Source organism: Sminthopsis crassicaudata, chromosome 5, assembly GCF_048593235.1.
Source record: "Sminthopsis crassicaudata isolate SCR6 chromosome 5, ASM4859323v1, whole genome shotgun sequence".
NCBI lineage: Eukaryota > Metazoa > Chordata > Mammalia > Dasyuromorphia > Dasyuridae > Sminthopsis > Sminthopsis crassicaudata.
In genome coordinates this window covers 103,027,969-103,048,186 of record NC_133621.1, presented here as the reverse complement: position 1 = coordinate 103,048,186, position 20,218 = coordinate 103,027,969, and the positions used below count along the sequence as shown (strand labels likewise).

The following is a 20,218-nucleotide window of genomic DNA, read 5'->3' as shown; positions in this document are numbered from 1 at the left end:
CAAAGATGAAAAGAGCAGTGAGAATTAAAAAAAAAAAAAAAAAAAAAAAAAGATTTTAAAGGTCAAATAACACACAATATACAAGTTTTTTAAAAATTATTTTAAAATTATTTTCAACATATGTATATATACCCGAATGTGTGTATATCTATCTTTTAACAAGATTTTAATCCTATACATCTCAATACAAAATGCCACGCAAAGTTTTTCATTTTTATATGTCGTTCATTCCTGTGATACAACTACCAGGGGAAAAAGTAGGTGCTAATTTTCCGTATTTAGAGATTATCTCTTCGGCTGCACTTCTCCACAGATGGGGGATATTCCCGAAGGCTCACGGAGCAGCTACTGGTTTGCTTTTAGCGGCTTCCCAGCACCAAACCCACCTGGAAGGTCCAATTTAGTAAAATGCTGACTGAACTGACTGGCGTCGATAGTCTAACTTCTCACTTGGGGCTCACAATTATCCACCTCTTAGAGACGAGAAACTCCGGGGGGCAGCAGCTGGTACAAGACAGGTCTGCGAACGCAGCAAGCGGTGAGGCTTCCTAGTGGTTCGCCCGAGGCCAAGGGAGGGGGGTTAAAATGCCTCCTAACCAAGGCACGGTGTGTGGCCTTCAGCGAGCGCCCTCAAACCCCTTTCAGCCCCCGGTTTGCACCAAGGAAGCCTCTGCTTCTCCTAAGGCCTTAAGAAGGGATCTGGGGGCTTCTCCATCCCCGCCCCCGCACTCCCGAAGTAGCTTTTACTCCGGAAGGAGTGAGGAGTCAAACTGTCTTAGACCCGAAGCACTAACTAAACCGACTCCAAGCAGGAGAGTTTTGTTTTGTTTTGTTTTTCTTTTAAATAAACTTACTTTCCTCGGGCTAAGCCCCAGGACGCACTACTTTGTTAAGAAAAAAGCTGACTGCATAACCCGGAGCTCACGGCCACAAAACTACGAAGCCCCACCCGGTAAGCTAAAATACGAACCCTAAGGATAGTTCCTGCACTAGTCATCTAAAACAAGCCTCGCGAGAGCTCCAAAGGGGGAGGTCACGAGCACGCGCCCCAGAGCCGTTAGGGTGGAACGCCTCCCCGGCGGGGGCGGGCGGAGGTACTGCGGTTGAGCGCCAGTTGGTGGAGTCCCCGCGGGAAACGAGTGAGCGCGAGGAGCGTGCGCGCTCATGTAGACGGCGACGGTGGCGGCGAGCGGCGGCGTCAGCTCCTGGAGGGGGGGGGAAGGGTTGACGGCTTTTGTAGGGTGGCGGCAGCGGCGGTGGCGCCTTCCCGTTTGGCCAGTACCGTTTCTGTTGCTGGAGCCGAACTGGTTGTGACTGAACGAGGGTCGGGAGAAGGGGTCGCTGCCTTCTCCGGTACATCGAAGTGAGAAGCCGCAGCCCGGACTCTTATTTTTCCCCTTCCTCCGCCCCCTCACCGCACGCCCGAAGCGGCGGCAGCGACTTCATCTCACCTCAACTTCCCCTCCCCCCTCCCCGCCCCCTAGCCCTGCGACGTCCGGCTTGCGCCCCAATTCTTTCCTCACCCCGCCCGATCGCTCGCTCACTACGCCGCCGCTGCTGCCGCCGCCGCCATGTCGGCGCAGGCCCAGATGCGTGCTATGCTGGACCAGCTGATGGGCACTTCTCGGGACGGTAAGCCACAGCCAGAGCCCCGGGGTCGGGGACAAGGGACGGGGCGAAGGTGGGAAGTATGTGAGACAGGGAGAGGGGAGGGAAGGAGAGCTAGTAAGCGGTATCTTGCCCTCGACCTGCTTAGGGTGCTAGACGGCCGAAGGGGAGCCGCAGATTGGTAGCCCGAGCTCCCCCGCTCTTCCTTTCCCACCAATCGGAGGCTGGGGGGCGGGCCTGAGGGTGATGTTTCCGACGATTGGCGGGAGCTGCCACCAATGGGACAAGGCGGGGTCGGGCCCGGCAGGTAGAAAGACTGTGAGGCATCGGGCATTTTTGTTGATTTACGCTAGAGAGGGAAGGGAATCTTGGCGTTCTCGAGCTCTACCCAAAAGACCTTTGCCTTGCCGCCCAGGTTCCCTAGAGGCTAAGCGCTTTATGGAGCGCTCTGGCTGTCTCATTCGTACAGGTTCTGGCCCCTAGGGTGAAGAACAAGTTCCCCAACAGGGAACCCAGTAATTCTTCGCCGCCGCCCTCCTGGACGTTGATTGGGAGAGAAATTTCATTCCTCCCTAGTCCCAAGAAAAGCGACTCTTACTCAGGTGTAGGACGAAGCCCTAATCAGATTAGCGCTGGCCAGGCCCTTCCCCCTCTGTCCCGGACAGTATCAGTTTTTAGAGAAAAATCTGACCCAAACCATGGTTTCGTGAAGTGGGTGGGTTTGGTCCCATTTTGTGACCGATTGTTGAGGTCAATTTTTCAAAGGGACCTCCATTTTGTTGACGGACCAATTAGTGACAACAGTAGCTGTACTACTCTATTCAGCTAATGTTAACATTCTGCACGTGCCCCAAATTGAAGCAATTTGAAAACTTGGTGCCAAAATGACAGAACTTGGTGGAAGGAGGGGAATTTTTAGTTAGAAAAACATTTGTACAAAGATAATCTAAATACTGAAATCTAGCTTATAATCTAGCTTGATTTACGATAGTTTTTTCGAATGTGATCAATGTTTGCTGAATTCGTATTCGTTTTTTAAAATCAAATTCAAGAGAAAGGCATCTTGAGTATAGTGTACAGTCTTTGACCCTGCTTCATCTCAATACCAAAACACAAAGTTCCATTAAATAATTAAATTAATTTGAAATTAAATAATGTATTTTCTCATTGTCTGTAGTAAAACTACTGGAAACTAATTTTTTTAGAACAGCTTTTTTCTTTCATTTATTTTAAAAGAACATTGCCCAATTTTACGAGTTCAGTATTTATTCTTATTTTTTAAGTCTCAAAAATCCATAACTTTGCAAACTATGTTTAAGGGAAGGCATTAAAACACTTCTTAGGCCTTATATAACAGTATTCTATCAGATTATTTTCGGAGGAGTATGCTGTGGAGGGAGAAACTGGAGAAGGAAATGAGTTCTATTTATGTTATATATGAAGTTTTTTTTTTTCTTTGTCAAGTTTTATGTGTCAGGTTAAAATATGTCATATTTTGCTCATGTTTTATATATGCAAAATACTTATATAGATATTAGGTAGTAATTATCATCTTGTTGATAGTTTATGGAAATATAGGGAAACTTGTGACTTACTTTTTAGTTGAAGATATGGGAAAGATTCTTAGCTTTTTGAACATTCTTATTTTAAAGGAAATATATAATAGAAGTAATACTCAATATGTACACTTATAGAAATAAATGAAGTCTTAAAGTTCACTTAAGCACAGCAAATCTTAATTCAATTTAGCAAACATTTATTAAGCATTTGCTGTGCACTGACAAGGCAATGGATCTTTCATAGTTAGAATTTCCTAACTGTACATTTCTAAGGAGAAGAGGAGTATCAAAGTCACTACTTTCGTCTTGCAAAAGTTACTGTGACAAGGAAGAATATAAAAAGATATTATACACACAAAAAAGTCCCAAGTTTAATTCTGAACTAATTTAATATATCTGTGGCTTGTTCTGCAGAAATGTAATTGTCTTCAACCCTATTTCAATTTGAATGTGTTTCCTTTTTTGTTATATCTTTATTATTTTTATCCCTTATTTGAAAATTTTGACTTTGTACATATCTTTAAAATCAACTATGCATCTAGGCCATAAATAGAAACATAGGCCTTTTCAGAAAAGTAAAATATTTTTGCTTTAAGTTTTTCTTTTGTTCGTGCAAATTTTAAATGAAAAAACTTCCTCCCTTCCTTATTATTATTGGAACTGTTCTTTTATAGCAGTTAAAATGAAGTTAATATTAGATACATTCCTGAAAAACACCATATAACTTGAAACCTTGTATCAGGAAGCATTAAGTTTATGAACTTAATTGGTAGTGGAGAAAACAAATGCAATTTACTAGGACTATTACTGGGTCCCTCTGAGATGGGAATGAGAAATACAAAAGTACTAATAGAGAAAGGGCTGCAGAACAGGTGGGCACCTAGGTGAAATCTGTTCTCTTTGAACATAGAAATTAGCTGTGAAGCAGTTTCTACTCTACCTTGGAGAAATGGGGCCCAAGAAGGATGAGAATTCTATCATATTCTACTTTGGTAAACCAATCTCCTAATAAGGTCTGCAGGGTAGGAACCCAGATTGGGTTATAGGCATTGTAAAGTGTACTTTGTTTCCTTACCAGGATCTACCAGTTTAATTTGAGTTATTACTCTAGCCCTGTAAAGCATGTGTGTATGCGTAGGCACACGCGCGCGCACACACACACACAGGCACACAAACACACACACACACACACAGATTCTTAAGTGTGTTCTTTACACTTTACTCTGAAATCATTAAATATAGTTATCAAATTCCAAAAAAACTATTTGAGCTTTTCTAGAAAGAAAAAAAAAAAAGATTTTGATTTGGGAGAAAGAAAGTAAAAGCACTCTGGAGTTTGGATCACTTCAAGAGGACAAGTCTAGTTTTGTGGGGAATAGGAACATATTGGGTATCTGGAATGAGGGAAAGGGAGAAACAGTAAAGTGATTTCTTACCAAAAAGTTAAGAGGGCCAAAGACAAACTGCCTTCTTTGCAATTTTGCCTAGGGCCCTGGTGGTGGCAACTGCCTGTGTGCCACTGAAAATCATCTTGGTTCCTAGGTTACGATGCCTGGCATACCGCATAAACGAAAAGCAGGGTACCGCGTGAGTTGAAACATTGGTCACTATATAAAGTGGGTTTATATACACCAGTGTAACTGGGGGTCCAGCTCTGTTTGGATTTATTTATTTATTTGCTTGTTTTGATAAGGCCTTGTGGGCTAGAGAAAAGAGCACTGGCCTGAGAATCAGAAGATCTGATTATCTAGTCTAGGCTTGACCCCTAATTGTGACCTTGGGTAAGTTTAACCTTTCTACTGATGATTTAAAAAAATCTAAAATGGGGGAAAATAATATATTCGAATATTGAATGATACATGTAACTTGTATATTCGGAGTTCTTTGGAAGAGAGGTTTTATATATTATTGTTAATATTTTTTCCTTCGGTACACAACATAACTTTTGCAAGTCCTTGTTGTAAGATTTTGTTATTTTGTGCAAGGCTACTTATATTAAAGGAAAAGAGGAGTTGTCGATAGTATTCCAGAACTAAATAAGAGAGGTTGATTATGATTTTTGTCCCAGGAGATTTGCTTTCTAAATACATTCTGCTTGCATTCTTATTTAAAATATTAGTGTTCCCACTTCTTGGTGGGAAATTTCTAGGTAACAATAGAATGGCAAGATATGAAAATATGAAGATTAAAAAATGCAGATTCTATACAGTCAGGGCAGCTAGGTAGTGCAGTGGATAGACCACCAGCCCTGGTCTCAGACACTTAACACTTCCTAGCTTTGTGACCCTGGCAAGTCACTTAACCCCAGCCTCAGAAAAAGGAAAAAAAAAAAACAGATTCTATACAGTTATCTATAGAACAGTTGAATATCCTCTAAAGGGTTTTAACATTTGTGCATTAGTATACAGGATATAAAGGAAAGAGCACTAAACTTAGAAAACTAGAGTTTTGAGTTTTTCCATTTAATTTTAACATTTGTCAGGTTTGCTCTGAGAGATGGTTTCCTCATCTGTGCATACAGATTTGCCTACTTTGCAAGGAGAGGCAACTAGGTGACATAGTGGATAGAGCACTGGGTCTGGAGTCAGAAAGCCTTGATTTCAAATGTGACTTCAAGACACTTGCTAACTGTTATATCCTGGGCAAGTCATTTAACCCTGTTTGCCTCAGTTTCTTTACTCCATTATTTTCACTAAGAAAATCCGAAATGAGGCCATGAAGAGTCAGGCACAATTGAATGACAGCAGTTAACATGGTTGTTGTATTAAATGAAGTAATAGCTATAAAAGCTTGAAGCATCTATCAGCTATTCCATAAACAATAGTTTCTAGATAGGTTTGCCTAGAGATTTCATTAGGTTAAAGCTCCTGTGCCAAAGAGAAGAAATTGAGGTATCCTTGGTTCTTAATCCAGGGAGGTCTTAGGAAGTATGAACAAATAACAGTCTGAGGGTGTATATACTGAAATGTCCTCTGGAGGGCTTGCCAAGAGGTCTGTGCCTGGCTTCAGCTAAACCTTATAAAAATTAAATCTTGTTGGGAGGAGACAAGGTTGGTCTTAGTGGACCTCACTGAAGGGTCTAAATCTCTTGATGATTTTTTAAATAACCTTGGCAAACAGCCAACACCTATAGAGAACTGAAAGTTAACTTTTAATTCCCAACAGTTTATTTTTATTTAAACACTTCCCCCTCTTCCCCTTTTAAGGGAAATCTTTCTAAAATGTCTTGTATACTCTCCTGTCTTTGTAATACTGCAATCCTTTGATCATTCAGGAGCATCATTTATTGCTTGTTCTATAGAGATAGATAGAAATTCACAGGTATTCAGTTAAATAAACACGATAAAATAGTGTTATTTTGACCTTGCTTTTAGTTATTTGCATAATTTTCAAAAATAAATAATAGCCATTTTTATATAACATGGCTGCTTTTATATAGATTCACTTATTACATTTTAGATAAATACCATCCCAAAAAAATCATCTTTGTTTTTATTATCAGTGGTTTTTAATTTATTAGAATTTGAAAACATGATCTATTAGTGGTTTCGTTGTTATTGTTTTTAATCACTAACACAATTGCCTGTGTTAGACTCTTCATCAGTTTCAACTTCCTAATGTCCTACCAGATTGTGGTATGTGAAGGATTGTCTTTCATTACTTTTTTTAAGGGATGCTTCACTAACAGACATAAACATTTTTGAAAATTAGTCATTTTCATAAACATGGCTCTAGAACATATCTTTTTGTAAATGCTTTCTTAATGTCTTTTAAGAATTACAAGCTTAGACCATATTTAAATTTATTTCTGATGTTATGACTTTGAAATCCTTATATAAGTTGCATGATTAATCAACTTTCTCATAAAACTGGTCAGTAATATTTCATATTTTGAATTAGTATCTTGGTCCATAAGTCGAATTAATGAATATGTAGAAGAAATGTCCAAAAAACCCCACAGCCTGATAATAACTGCATTTTTCTTTGAGGTAGCACGGTGGTTATCTAAAATAAAAAAAGTTTTACTTGCTTCAGATAAACCATTGGTTTTGAGAAGTTCTCTCTCTCTCTTTTTTTTTTTTTATTTTGGGGGCTGAGGCAATTGGATTAAGTGACTAGCCCAGGGTCACACAGCTAGGAAGTGTTAAGTGTCTGAGACAAAATTTGAATTCAGGTCCTCCCTCCTGACTTCAGGGCTAGTGCTCTATCCACTGCACTATCTAGCTGTCCTGAGAAGTTCTTTTAGAGTAAATACCAAAAGATTGTGAGCCCATCAGAAAACTTTTTTTTGGGGGGGGGTCATCCCTTTACATAGTATAAAGAATAGACAATGAATTTTTTTTTTTTTAAGCTCCTGGAGTATTGATGTTTATTCTAATCAAGTCTTAGAGAAGTTATAATGCTCCGATTTATGGGTGATAGTATAAATATGGGCTGGGTGGGGGATTAGTCAGGACTAAGAGAGGCAGGTTGGTAGAAATAGGCATTTAGCCTGGATTAGTGTACATGCAACCATTCATTCAAAACATCAAGAACCAATACTATTGAAGGATTTAAGCAGACAGAAGAAACTTAGTAGAAGATTCACAACTGGCTTGTCAACAAAAATGAACAAAAGGGGAAAAAAAAAATAGTTGATTGGAACCACCAGTGGTTTTGGGAATTGGAGGGACAAAAAAGTGGGCCTTAAGAGCATTATACTGAACCAGAGGAAAATCTTTTAAAAATCCAAGGATTTTATGTAGTTCCTATGGAGGCAGGAACAAATTCAACCATTGGCAGCTCTGGCTGAAGATGGGGTAAAGTTTGTGACTATTGCTGACTGGAACCTGTAACACTAGCACAGACCAGGTAAGATTTAGTCATTCTAATTTTAATCTACTTAAACTGGGAATAGCTGGAATATTGTTCTCTCAGGGAAATTGGGAAGAATTGCATGAACTGTTGCAAAAATGGGGAGGGAAAACCTTATACACAGTGACTAACCATGTAAGTGAAGAGAATATTTAAAAAAGGCAATAAAATTTAGGTCCTAGAATATGAATTGTCAATTGAAATAACTGGTAGATTAATTTTTTAATGGGGAATATTTTGGAATCACTTTATATTAACAACAGCTGGTACAGTTAAATCTTGTATGCTGTAGACAACTGTCTTCAGTAGTGTAAAACTAATAAAAAATGAGTTCTTGGAAAAAACTACAAAACTGACACAGAGCTTTACATGCTGTTTTTATGTTTTACTTGGAAAGACTATAGTTTACCAGACTGGCCTAAGCTATTTAGAAGTATCTACAAGTGAGGAGATGGAAGAAAGACAATCTCCTTAACACGTTTTCTTACTTTCTATTCCCTTCAAAAATTGGAAATACTAAAGAGAACAAATATGACTAAAACCACATAGGAAAATAACAATGGGTAAAATAGTTACAGTAAACTAAAATAAATTTTGTGGAGCAGTTACATCAATGAACATATTTAATTTAATAGAGATGGAATTAAGAAACTATATAACATATTTACTAAAACTTTTTCAAATAGAAGAGTAGTTTTTAAAATGAGTAAGAATTGGTATTAGCAAGAAAATCATAAATTTAAATAAAACAAAAAATAGAAGAAATAAATAAAAAAACATTTGTGTAGTCCTTGCCATGTCCCAGGCATAGTGCTAGTAACTGTGGGTGTAACTTCATCACCACCATCCTCAACCTATCTCTCCCCAAAAAGAAAGGAAATATTTATTCTTAAGGACTTTTTTTGGGGGGGGAACACATACATAAATTTATGCAAAATAAATACAAGGTAATTGAGATAAGGAACACACCTGCAGATGGGAATGTCAGAAAAGGCTCTGTGAAAGACAGTGCTTGAGCTTCATCTTTTCTATCAATAAATGAACAGTGAACACAAACGTTTCAAAGTGCAAATAATAAGGAAGATTATTATAAGAAAAATAAAGCAGTTTTTTAAAAATGAAATACATAAAGCTTAATGAGGTCCATAACAAGATTCCTCTGTGTTCCTTTCTGTACTTTTTTCCTCTGCGAATTTAAAAAAGGGCTCTTAGTCATCCCACCTCCTCAGGCCTCTCTTGTAAGAAATACACATAGTTAATCAAAAGAAATCAACACATTGGCCATCCCTGAGAATTCATGTCAGATTCTTCACCTAGGTCCCTCACCTCTGCCAAGAAATGGGAATTTTATTTCAGCATCAGTCCTTTATATTCATGATTGGTTGCTTCTTTGGTCCTTTATTGTCTTATTGTAAATTATTCTCTTGGGTCTCTTTTCTCATTTCTATCAGTTCATCTAGTCTATCCATATTTGTTTTTTCTTTCAGTACAAAACCATTACATTTATATAACATAATTTATTTGACTCTTCTCCAATTAATAGATATCTTTTGTTTAGTTACAAATATTCTTGTAAGTCCTTTCCCTCTGTCCTTAAATTCATTGGGAGTAATTATCTAATGGTACTTTGGTCAGAAGGTATATCGGTTTTAGTGTTTAGGATATAGTTCCAAATTGTTTTCCAAAATGATTGAACCAATTTACAACTTAATTAGCAATTCAGTAGTTTGCCAGCCATCCCATAAGCCTTGCAAAAATCTGTTTTCCTCTTTTAGTATCTTTGCCATTCTTGAATGGGTATGAGGTAAAACATTTGAGTTGTTTAAACTTCTATTTATGTAATTAATGAGTTTTATTTATTTATTTATTTTTATGAGAACTATCTCCTTGTATGCTCTCTTCATTTATCTAATGAGAAATTAAATTGTTTCTTGAATGAGGGACTCTATGAGGTGGAAGAACTTCATTTTAGGCCTGAGGAATTGTCAATGAAAAATTATGGAGAAGAAAGATAAAAGAGGACAGGGGGGAAAAATGAAGCTAGAATTAAGATATTTTATTGGGGGGGGAGATAATGAGTAAAATGATTGTGGAAGAAATCATTTTAAAAAATAAATCATAAAAGTAGTCAAAGCAGACTGATAAGCTTCCCCCCAAAAGCTAAAACCATTTGTTTTAGTGAATTGATTCTGCTCAAAAAAATTTTGATTTCTCATTTAGCATTGAGCCAAACTCACCATAATAGAGTCATTGTATGATATTTTTGTTAGAAACTACTAATAGTGGTTTCAGTTTTGTTCAGTTGTAAGCAGTGTCAAGTAGTGCTCAGTAGCTTTTTTTTTTCCTTCCTAAAATAAAATAATTTCGTTAACTGCTCTTTGATTTCAAAAAATAAATGAAATAATAATTGACAGTTACTTTTCTCTTTTAAAGTTAGCACAACTTTCTTGTGCTTCAAACCTTTTTGCCTTTTATTGAATTTAGGAATCATTGTTGACTATTTAATGATATGTAGCTTTGTTTGATTCCTTTTCTATTCTGCTATAGTACTGGACTATATAGAATACCAAGCCTAATCATAAAGGATATGTATTTGTGCAACTGAGGAAATTTATACACCCTGTTCACTAATATAAATGCTAGCCTTTAAGTATGACTGAATAATTGAGATACGTATATGACTTTAAGATTTCTTGAGAAGATCAGATTTCTCAAGAGTTTATTTTGTTTTCATTGTTTTTTATCCATGGTATTCTTGCCTCTTTCTTGTGAGTTAGTGATGTGTAAAGCCTGTACATCATTAGCCTTGGGGGAATACAAACCCCTAAAAGGCAGTGAGTTCTGGTTGTGAGAAGGTCCCTAAGTATTAAAAAGCTTTGACTCAGTAACGTCTAGAAAATGAACTATACAAGGATGCCATGAGGAGAAATAGGGAAGATAGAAGTCTTAACTGAAGCTGTGAACATAGCATGACAGGAATTGTTTGTCCCAGGCAAGTATGCCTGCTATAAAATCATGGATTATCTAATCCATACCCCCACACTCCCCATGGTTGACTAAAAATAGCATGAAGTGATAGTACATATGTTTATTAATCAAAAAGTATTAAGCCACTGTGTATGTGACAATAATTGTGCTAAATGCTTAGACTGTGAATATAATTTTTATGACCTTGAATCACTGAATATACAGAGGATAAAATTAACTGAACTGTCTGATATTTTGTACTTCTCTTTGAAGGAAAAATAATTGAGCTTCTAAGAGTTTGAGTTTTGTATTTTGAATGAGAAAGTCTGAGTTTAAATCATGCCTGTTAACTTTTTTTTTTTTTTTTTTTAATCTTGGACAAGTCATTGCTCTGTTCTTCAGTGACACTTTCCTCATCTTTAAAATGAGGGAATTGGCTTAAATACTATTTTAGATCCTTTCCAATCAGAATTTATGACCCATTGAATCTTTCAAAAAGTGAACTAATCCTTTATGGTTTATGATTCTTCACCTGTTATTTTTTCCTAGTTATAATGTGTGGCTATATATACACACACACAAATCCTCTCTTCATATCTGACACACACACACACACATACAAATACATACATAGTTTTCTGCAATGTATTCCTAAAAATGAGACTAAAATAATATTTAATAAAAGCATATATATTTAAATAAATAACATTCCTAGCTAATATTAATTAATCTTTATTAATTATAAGTGGTTTTAAAGCTATTGTTACAATGTTTTGCAGCTTTCATAGCAGAAGCAGCAGTTTGAAAAAATTCCACAATAGACCCCTTTTGAAAGTAAATAATCACTTACCAATTAGTTAAGAATAAGTTATGAACAAGAACAAGACATTCATGGCAGTGGAGTGATTTGGAGTTAGATGGAGTTAATTTTGAGTAAGCTGGTGGTATAGTGGTAAAGTTGACCTGGGTTCAATTTTTGTCTTTGACACCAACTGCTTCTATGACCCAGAGCAAGCCAGTTAATCTTCTAATGCCCCAAGCAACTCTGTAATATAAGTTGCAGAATAGTTGTGCTTTTATTGGTGACTTCCTACAACAGAGTTACCAGAAAAAATAATTGACCAGGCTTTGAAGAAATCAAGGTGGGTAGGGGAAAGGTAGGATATGTAGATAATTAATCATTTGAATTTTGTTCTAGGCAAGCCAGAATTGAAGAAGGATCGAAGAATACTTAGCAAAGTGGAATATAGAAATTAGGTGAGGTTGGTTGGTTAATTGTAGTATAACACTTTTATAAATCATCTCTAGTAGCTAGCTGTAGTTCTACTACAGACAAAAGACTGTACTACATTCTTTCAAAGTCTTTTCCAGTCTAGTTACTCAAGTAAAATTGTAGAAATTAATTAGAGACTTTAATGGGGAGCTCTTAGGTCATAGTCAGTTGCCTATTGGAAAAGATGAATAGTAAGAGGGAAGTTCTCCACAATTGTATTTTTTTTTTTTTTTTTTTTTTGGAATGTGAAAGTGGTTATATATGCTCACTTTTTTTTTTTTTTTTTTTTTTTTTAATTAGAATAATTGAGTTATATGATTCTGGTCTGCTGTCCATATTCTTATGTAAGCTATAGGCAAAAATTAGAGCTTAGCAGGATTTTCTTTCTTTGTTAATTTCTTGAAGAATTTTAGGTGAGTTGGCAGAAATATTTTTAAAAATGGTCACCTCAGGATAGGTGGTACAACAGTTTGTTGGTGAGCCTCCGGAAGAGGAAAGGGAAAAGAAAGTTGATGGGATTCTAGTCCCAGAAAAGCTTACAGTGTGGTTGTCTTGTGCCAGAGAAACCTTAGTATTATGTGGAACTGTGCTAAATCTCTAGCCAGAGTACCCAGAGTTCAGATTCTGGTTATGTTATATATTCTTACCTCCATGACTATAAATATAATCATTTTTTTTTTCTTTCTATAAAATGAAGAGGTTGAGTGATATATCAAAGGTAGTCTGTTCCAGCTTTAAATTTCTGAACCTTTGAGCCTAAATTCAGGATCTGATTAGGCAAACCTAACCAGACTTTCCTACCCTTTGTAGTCCTGCCTATATAGAATAACCTCCTCAAAGTAGTATTGTTATATGAATGCCAACACAAGTTTTGTTGAATTGCTTGAATAGTTAACAGGTACTGGTGTGGCATGTGTGCTGAGCCTTGTGAAGTGTTTGTATAATCCATAATTATCCCATAGCAATAGGTGGGAGAGTTGTTTTTCTAGTCTAGAATGGGCTAAAGGATTTTTTTTTTTTTCTGAAATAACTTGATCTGTCTGGCCTTTGTCCTGAAATTTTCTACTGTCTTCACTTAACAGTATCTATAAACCATTAAACAGTTGGAAAAATTTGAATCAAAGCAGATGTTTATTTCGGTAGTATTTTATTTTTCCAATTACAGATATAGTTTTCAACATTCATTTTTTAAAAATTCAAACTTTTTAATTTTCAGAACATATGCGTAGGTAATTTTTCAACATTAACTCTTGTAAAACCTTGTGTTCCAATTTTCCTCGGCCTTCCCTCTCCACTCCCTCCCCTAGATGGCAAGCAGTGCAGTATATCAATACTCATTTTTGTAAGATTTTTAATTCTAACTTTTTTTCCCTCTCTCCAAGACAGAAGGCAATTTGATTTAAGGTTATACATGTAAAGTAACTTTAAACATGTTTCCATATTAGCCATGTTATGGAAGAAAAATCAAAAAGGAAAAACCCTAAGAGGGGAAAAAAAGCAAGCCAAAAAAAAAAAAAAAAAAAGGTGAAAATACTATGCTTATATCCGCATTCAGTCTCCATAGTTCTCTGAAGATGGTATTTTCTATCCCAAGTCTATGGGAATTGTCTTATATCACTGTATTGCTGAGAAGCACATCACATAATCTTGCTGTTACTGTGTACAGTGTTCTCCTGGTTTGCTCATTTCACTCAGCATCAATTCGTATAAGTCTTTCCAGGCTTTTCTGATATCATCCTGCACCAGATGTTTGTTTATATATAATGTAAAATAGTGTATAAATGTATCTGAATAAAATGTGCCTTTTTTTTTTTTTAATTTAATTTTTAATTGGCCCTCTATTATCTGGTCAATATTTCTTCTGCCTTATCTTCCACTCTTCTTCTAAGGGAGCTCTCTGCTTTAGTTTAATATATTTATTCCCTGCATATATTCTTTTCTTGTCTTTTTAAAGTTTTTTTCAAAACACCAATCATATTCTATATCCTCCATGAAATCTTTTCTGAATCACCTGATTTTTGGTGAATTTTCATTTCTCATAAATCTTGTAGTAACTATTGTTTCCACCATTCTTTTTATCTATCTTCCCTTGTATTCTTAGTTATTTGCCCTGTTTTTTCAGCTAGGTTGTAAACTCATAGATAAAGTCTATCATATTTCTTTGTATGCTAGGCCACATCACATAATGACTTAATGACAATTTATACACAACTTTATTTAAAAGGATTTTTTTTTTTTACTTAGTTTATGGTGGTATTATCGACTTTTGCTTAGAAAACTCAGTCTATTAATGGAAATAATATCTGTATACTCTGAAGTTTCAAGTTAGGTTGCTGTTGTTTCTTCTTGGTTGCAGTGGAACCAGGGTTAACAATCAATTATTAAACATCTTCTATATAACAGTGTGCTAAGTTCTCGAGTTATAAAGAAAAATGAAAAAACAAAACCAAACCTCTGTCCTCAAAGATTTTCTTTTTTTGTTTAAAGAATTCAGCATGTATCTAGAAAAACAAAGATATTTGAGGAGGAAGAAAGAAAGTGGAAAAGATTACTGAGTATAGTACCTGAGCTGGATCTTTGAATCAAGCTAAGGATTCCAAGAGTGAAGAAGAGGATATTCCTGCTTTGGACCAGTAGTGTGGGGGTGGAGAATGGGAGGAATGGAGTGCCAAGTTCTGGGAATTATAGACCCTTTGATAGGAACATATCATCAAGGAAAAAGTATAAAGTGGAAAGGGAAGACATAACTAGGCTTACACTCATAGAAGTTTAGTTAGAGTAGTTCTGCCAAAAAGAAAGCTTAATTAATTTTTTAAAAAATACATTTTTAATGCTAGTAAATTTGATTCTGTGGTATTTGTGTTATTATAGTAAGTCATGTAGTAAGAGTTCAGTCTCAAAGCTTTCCTCCTCGGGGGAAACCTTGAAGGCACAATTTTTCAAATATTGCCTTGGGGGCACAAATGCTTAAGAGGGCTCTAAATGTCCTTTTTTCTTCCCTCTTTTAAAAAAAATGGAGGCTATTTTATTTAGCCCTTTTGAAAAACATGGTTTGGGCCAGATAACTTGATTGAAACTGAATCTATTACCAGTATTTTAAAATTCTTTTTAAAAGTATCTTAATCATTTCAGCATAACTACTTTCAGTGCTTAACCCATAATAAATTCTCAAATACTCCATTTCATGATAGTGTAGCTAAATTATACTGTAATAAGTAAACTTTAAAACAACTTAAAGATACCTTCAAATAGCAGTAAACTGATGCTCTTTGCTAGTCCCAATAAACTTTGTCTCTATCTCATACTGCTACAAGTTTTATTTTGTAGCTATATAAAACTTTTCGTATCCTTACAGGAGAGGTTAATTATCTAGATTCAATATGTTAGTTCCAGTTACCTGAGCAATTAAGATTTATAGGGTACCCATGTATATCTATCTAGTGCTAGACAAGACAAGAAGTTACCTTTAAAATACTTTTTGATATTTTATGGCAGTAGATCTTTTTAAAATCCTCATTTGGATGTGATAGCTTTAATTCATAATTGTGATTTTATGGATTTTTAAGCCAAGTACAAATAAATTAAATTTAATGTTCATGCAGCTTAAACAAACATCAACATATTTAAATGTTTTTCTTGTTAGTGAAACTAGTAAATTTTAATTCATACACCCTGGCCTGTAAATACCCTAAAATTTTAGGTCAACAAAAAGCACTGAAAGAAACTTAAAATAATAAAACAATCTTAAAGATAATCTATAAAAGAACCATTGTTTTCTTCCTAACATATCTATATATTTGAGTATAGTTTTGGAATACTAATGTGTGTTTGCTTAGCTGTAAAATGCCTGCATGAAAGAAGTGGCGTTCCATTGTGAATTTATTGTAGTACAATTCCAACTTAAGCTTTTAGGCTTTTTATCACTGGAGGGTGAAATAATTATGCACATGATTTTTCATCCCCATTTGCCTAAAAAGCAAGAATCTCTGGGCTCCAACCTGGGACTTCTGTCTTTGGTCAGCAGTATTATTATTTGGGGCTTTTGGTGATTAAATCAGGATATCTTTTTAAAAACTTGATTTTGTTCACTTCTGTTTTCATATACGACAATCTTTACAGTCAACATGTACTTCTAGATGCTGTATTGAAATTGCTGGCAGAATCTATTTATTCTATACAAACTGAACAATCTGGCCCCTTGTTTTATTTATAAAGGTTCAATGTATCTATGCCTGCCTACTTCAATCTGCAAGGGAGTATCAGAAAGGCCCCGCAATCGCCGAGCCGTGAGTTATCACTAACTTTTCAGATGTGTTAATGAATGTGGAACAAACCAGTTGTGTTTAAAAGGAGAAAAAAAAAAAAGAGGACCCCCCCCCAAAATAACCATTATTGTAGTAGCAGGCGTGAACACTAAAGGGATTAATCCAAATTGTGGGGATTAAAAATAATCTATTAAAACCAGAGACTAGCCTCTAGAAAACCTATTGTTGAACTGCTCTGAAGCCATCACATTAGCCTGTGAATTACTGGTCTTGATATTGGTATAAACTGTTTGCAAATAAGTATTTTGTTAAAAGTTTGGTTAACCAAGTTAAAAACAATTTGAACAAAATCTAGCCCATCTGAAATGACAAATGTTTAGTTGCCTCCAAATAAACAGTTGTTACTATCAAACTTAGATTATATAATGGGGATCAAGGCAATGAATTGAATCTTATTTTGTTATTTAGATGTGAAAATATAATAATTGGGATCATTGAATCATTTCATAGATGAATGTTATTAGAATGGTCCAGGCTTTATGTGAAGTGGATAGGTATTTATGTTTATAATCATAACATTTATCCACCTTCTTTAAAATACTTTAAAAGCTTTAGGAGACTGAGAAGAATAGCAAACTGAGTTTGGATGGTTTGGTACCAACAGTTGCTTTTGCTTCAGTAATTCACCAGTAGGTTTTCACTTATCAGTGATACTCCCCAGATTATTAAAATTTAAGGTTTAAATTTCTCAGGGCTAATCACTCTGTATCTTCAGAGAAAAATGCCTTAGGAATGATCTCATTTCCTAAAATGGAATGCCGTACTGAAAATTCCATTATGATTTTTTTTCTTTTTCAAGGAGATAAGTTTCTTTAAATCAGTAACTAACATCTGCACTTTATATTATTAAAACTAAGTTGCCCACCTGATTCTTAGATGGATTATTAAACTTACAATTGGACATCCATATTTGGTAAGCAGGTGATGCTTCTGCTGCTGTAGGAAGTGCAGCTTGTCAACAAGAAGACAGAATGAATTTAAATGTTTCCAGCTTGGCATTGTAAAGCACAAGAGTACATAAATTCAGTATTATGGGGCTTTTGGAGGCTTTTAAAATGATGTTGAATTTAGGCGATGTTCCTTTGTTTGGTGTGTAAGTACTTCTTCCAGGTTTGTACACTCTTAAACACATTATTCTACCTTCTCTAAACCCCCCTCTCCCCAACAGCAAAAGGGAGAGACTGCAACTGGAACAAAATACTTGAAGAAATGGCGGCTGGGGTTCAGTGGGGATTCGCAGTGTGTATGCAGTGTTTACAAGATTCTTTTTTTATGTTTTGCAATTTTAATGTACAAGATTTTAGAAATCAGTGTTTAGTGTTGAGAAGACCAATAGATAAAAGCTATTCTAGTGACTTTGCCGCTCACTTTGTGACCTTGGGCAAGTCATTTAACATTTCTTGGCCTCAGTTACCTCATCTGCAAAATGATGATGTTGGATTAATGATCTCTTAAGGTCCCTTCCAGCTCTAAATTCTGATTCTGTCAAGTACACCCTATTTATTATACTGCATTGTTTTTCCAACTTTGACTTTTTGAATTAACATATTCATTAATTTTTATTGGAACTGCATGTTGTCCATTATATTTTGCATACTTCATTTCTGGCATAGGACATTATATAAATCAGCTTATGAAAGGCTAGTTGTTATCTATTATATGTGTACATGCACAAAGAAGGCTAGCAAAAATAGAGTTATCAGAAAATAAAAGTTTTCCAGTTATCTAACCTTAGTTGTTACTTCCTATATTACAGGAGACACTACCCGCCAGCGAATCAAATTCAGTGATGACAGAGTGTGCAAGAGTCATCTTCTCAACTGCTGTCCTCATGATGTTCTCTCTGGAACTGTATGTATTTCTTAACTCTAACAGAGCTTGATTATTTAATGATGATAAAAAATAAACCACTGTATAGAAACTAAACCTTCAACTATAGTAATAGTATATACTATTACTATAGTGTATATATAGCCTATATAGCAATATATATATAGTAATAACCTTCTAGATAAGAGCAGAATTAATACTTTTTATACACTTTGTCATTCTTGTATTTTACATAGCTAAATTTCAGTGTGTGTATGACTGTTACATATTTCTAAATTTGTAATAACTCTATTGAAATAGATTCCTACTATATTCAATTTTATAATTTCTAAAATTTATAGTTATTTTTCCCTTATTGACCAAACAAATAAATTTATTTGGTTAATAGAACTAATTATTAAAATATTATATAAGCATTGCATTTTAATTCAGAAGTATAAATGGGAGTTTATAGTAGTTTCCTTGGTATTGCAATCTTTTTGAACTTTATAATAAAAATGTGTGTCTCATTTAAGAATGATACACTTAGATGGTTTAATCACAATGGCACAGTGAGGAAAACAGATTAATACATATCTTAATTTATGCTGCTCCTATTTCTTTAATTGAAATTAATGTGTATGGTTCCAATAATTAATTTTTGCTTATTATATAATGCTGGTGTGATTTGGGGTGGTTCCAATTAATTATCCAATTTAGCTCAATAAATATTTATTAAGTGCCTACTATTTTAATTATTTGTGGTAGATCAATTGATGTTAAACTAACTTTTTAAAAGAGGCATTGTAGAGATGACTACTTAGGCTTATTCCTATCTTGATGTTATGGGGAAAAACTTCTAATTTACATGCTACATTTGATTGTGTATGATTTTCAGTACACATAAACTTGAAATTTTTTGAAGCAGGAATGAAGAGATTTATTATCTTCTTCAATTTTTACTTTAAGCTGTTACAGTGGTCAGCTCTCACTTAGGAAAGTTCAAAGGAAAAGGATTAAAAAAAACAAACAAACATGGATATTGGAAATGTGTCCCTTAAGCAGAGGCTCTAATTTTCCTCTAACAGAGGACAAACTGATTTTTTTTTAAAAGAAAGCTTGTATTTCTTATATAAGTTTTTAAAATAATATTGTTCATTGTGAGGTCTTGTTATTTTTTTTTTAATAAGGCATATAATCTATTCACTTTCGTTTTACATTTAGAATTATAATAAGTAATATTCTCTTCTACTTCAGAGGCTTTAATAAAGCTTTTTCTTCATTTACAATTACATAAACATCAATAATTTAGATTTTAATTTTAAAAATTGCTAAATTACATATCTTGGTTTTAATTCTCTATTTCATAGACATCCATATCAAGTCTTAATTTTATATAAGAATTGGTTAATTCTACTGAAGCATAGTATTGTCATAAAAATTACCTACATTTCCATAATATTTTATAGTTTACAAAGCATTTTTACATACATATTTTCATTTAATCCTCACCAGGGAGATATTATCCTCATTCTGTAATTTACAAAATCAAGGCTCATAGAAGTTTACTCAGTATCTTGGAGCTAGTAATTGGTGGGTCTGAGGAAAAGAAAATAGGTCTTCTGACTTGAGTTCTAGTTTACTTTCTCTGTGAACATTCCATGATTAAGGCTTATGAGATTTAAGCATTCAACACTTGTTTATTACAGGTTGTAGAGTATAATGTGGAAAGGACTTGAAAGGTCATTTGGTCTAAAATCCTCAGGTTTATAGATGAAGAAAATGAGACCCAGAGAGATTTAGTGACTTGCTCACGGATATAC

The 20,218-nt window shown here is 35.0% G+C and overlaps 1 protein-coding gene across 5 annotated transcripts in view; it reads left to right on the top strand.

The window, feature by feature from the left end:
• The first annotated feature begins 1,144 nt into the window (after positions 1 to 1,144).
• LUC7L2 (LUC7 like 2, pre-mRNA splicing factor) overlaps positions 1,145 to 20,218 on the top strand; it is a 75,631-nt gene continuing 56,557 nt past the window's right edge. Inside the window, exons 1-3 of one of the 5 annotated variants that reach the window (XM_074267781.1) lie at positions 1,221 to 1,632; positions 4,656 to 4,754; positions 18,343 to 18,437. Coding sequence is in view for 2 of the 5 variants with exons in the window: in XM_074267779.1 (XP_074123880.1) it covers positions 1,572 to 1,632; positions 18,343 to 18,437 (156 nt within the window). In the remaining 3 variants the exon portion in view is untranslated. Of the gene's footprint in view, positions 1,633 to 4,655; positions 4,755 to 16,476; positions 16,548 to 18,342; positions 18,438 to 20,218 lie in introns of all 5 variants that reach the window. The other 4 variants (XM_074267780.1, XM_074267783.1, XM_074267779.1 and 1 more) reach the window with 4 other exon arrangements.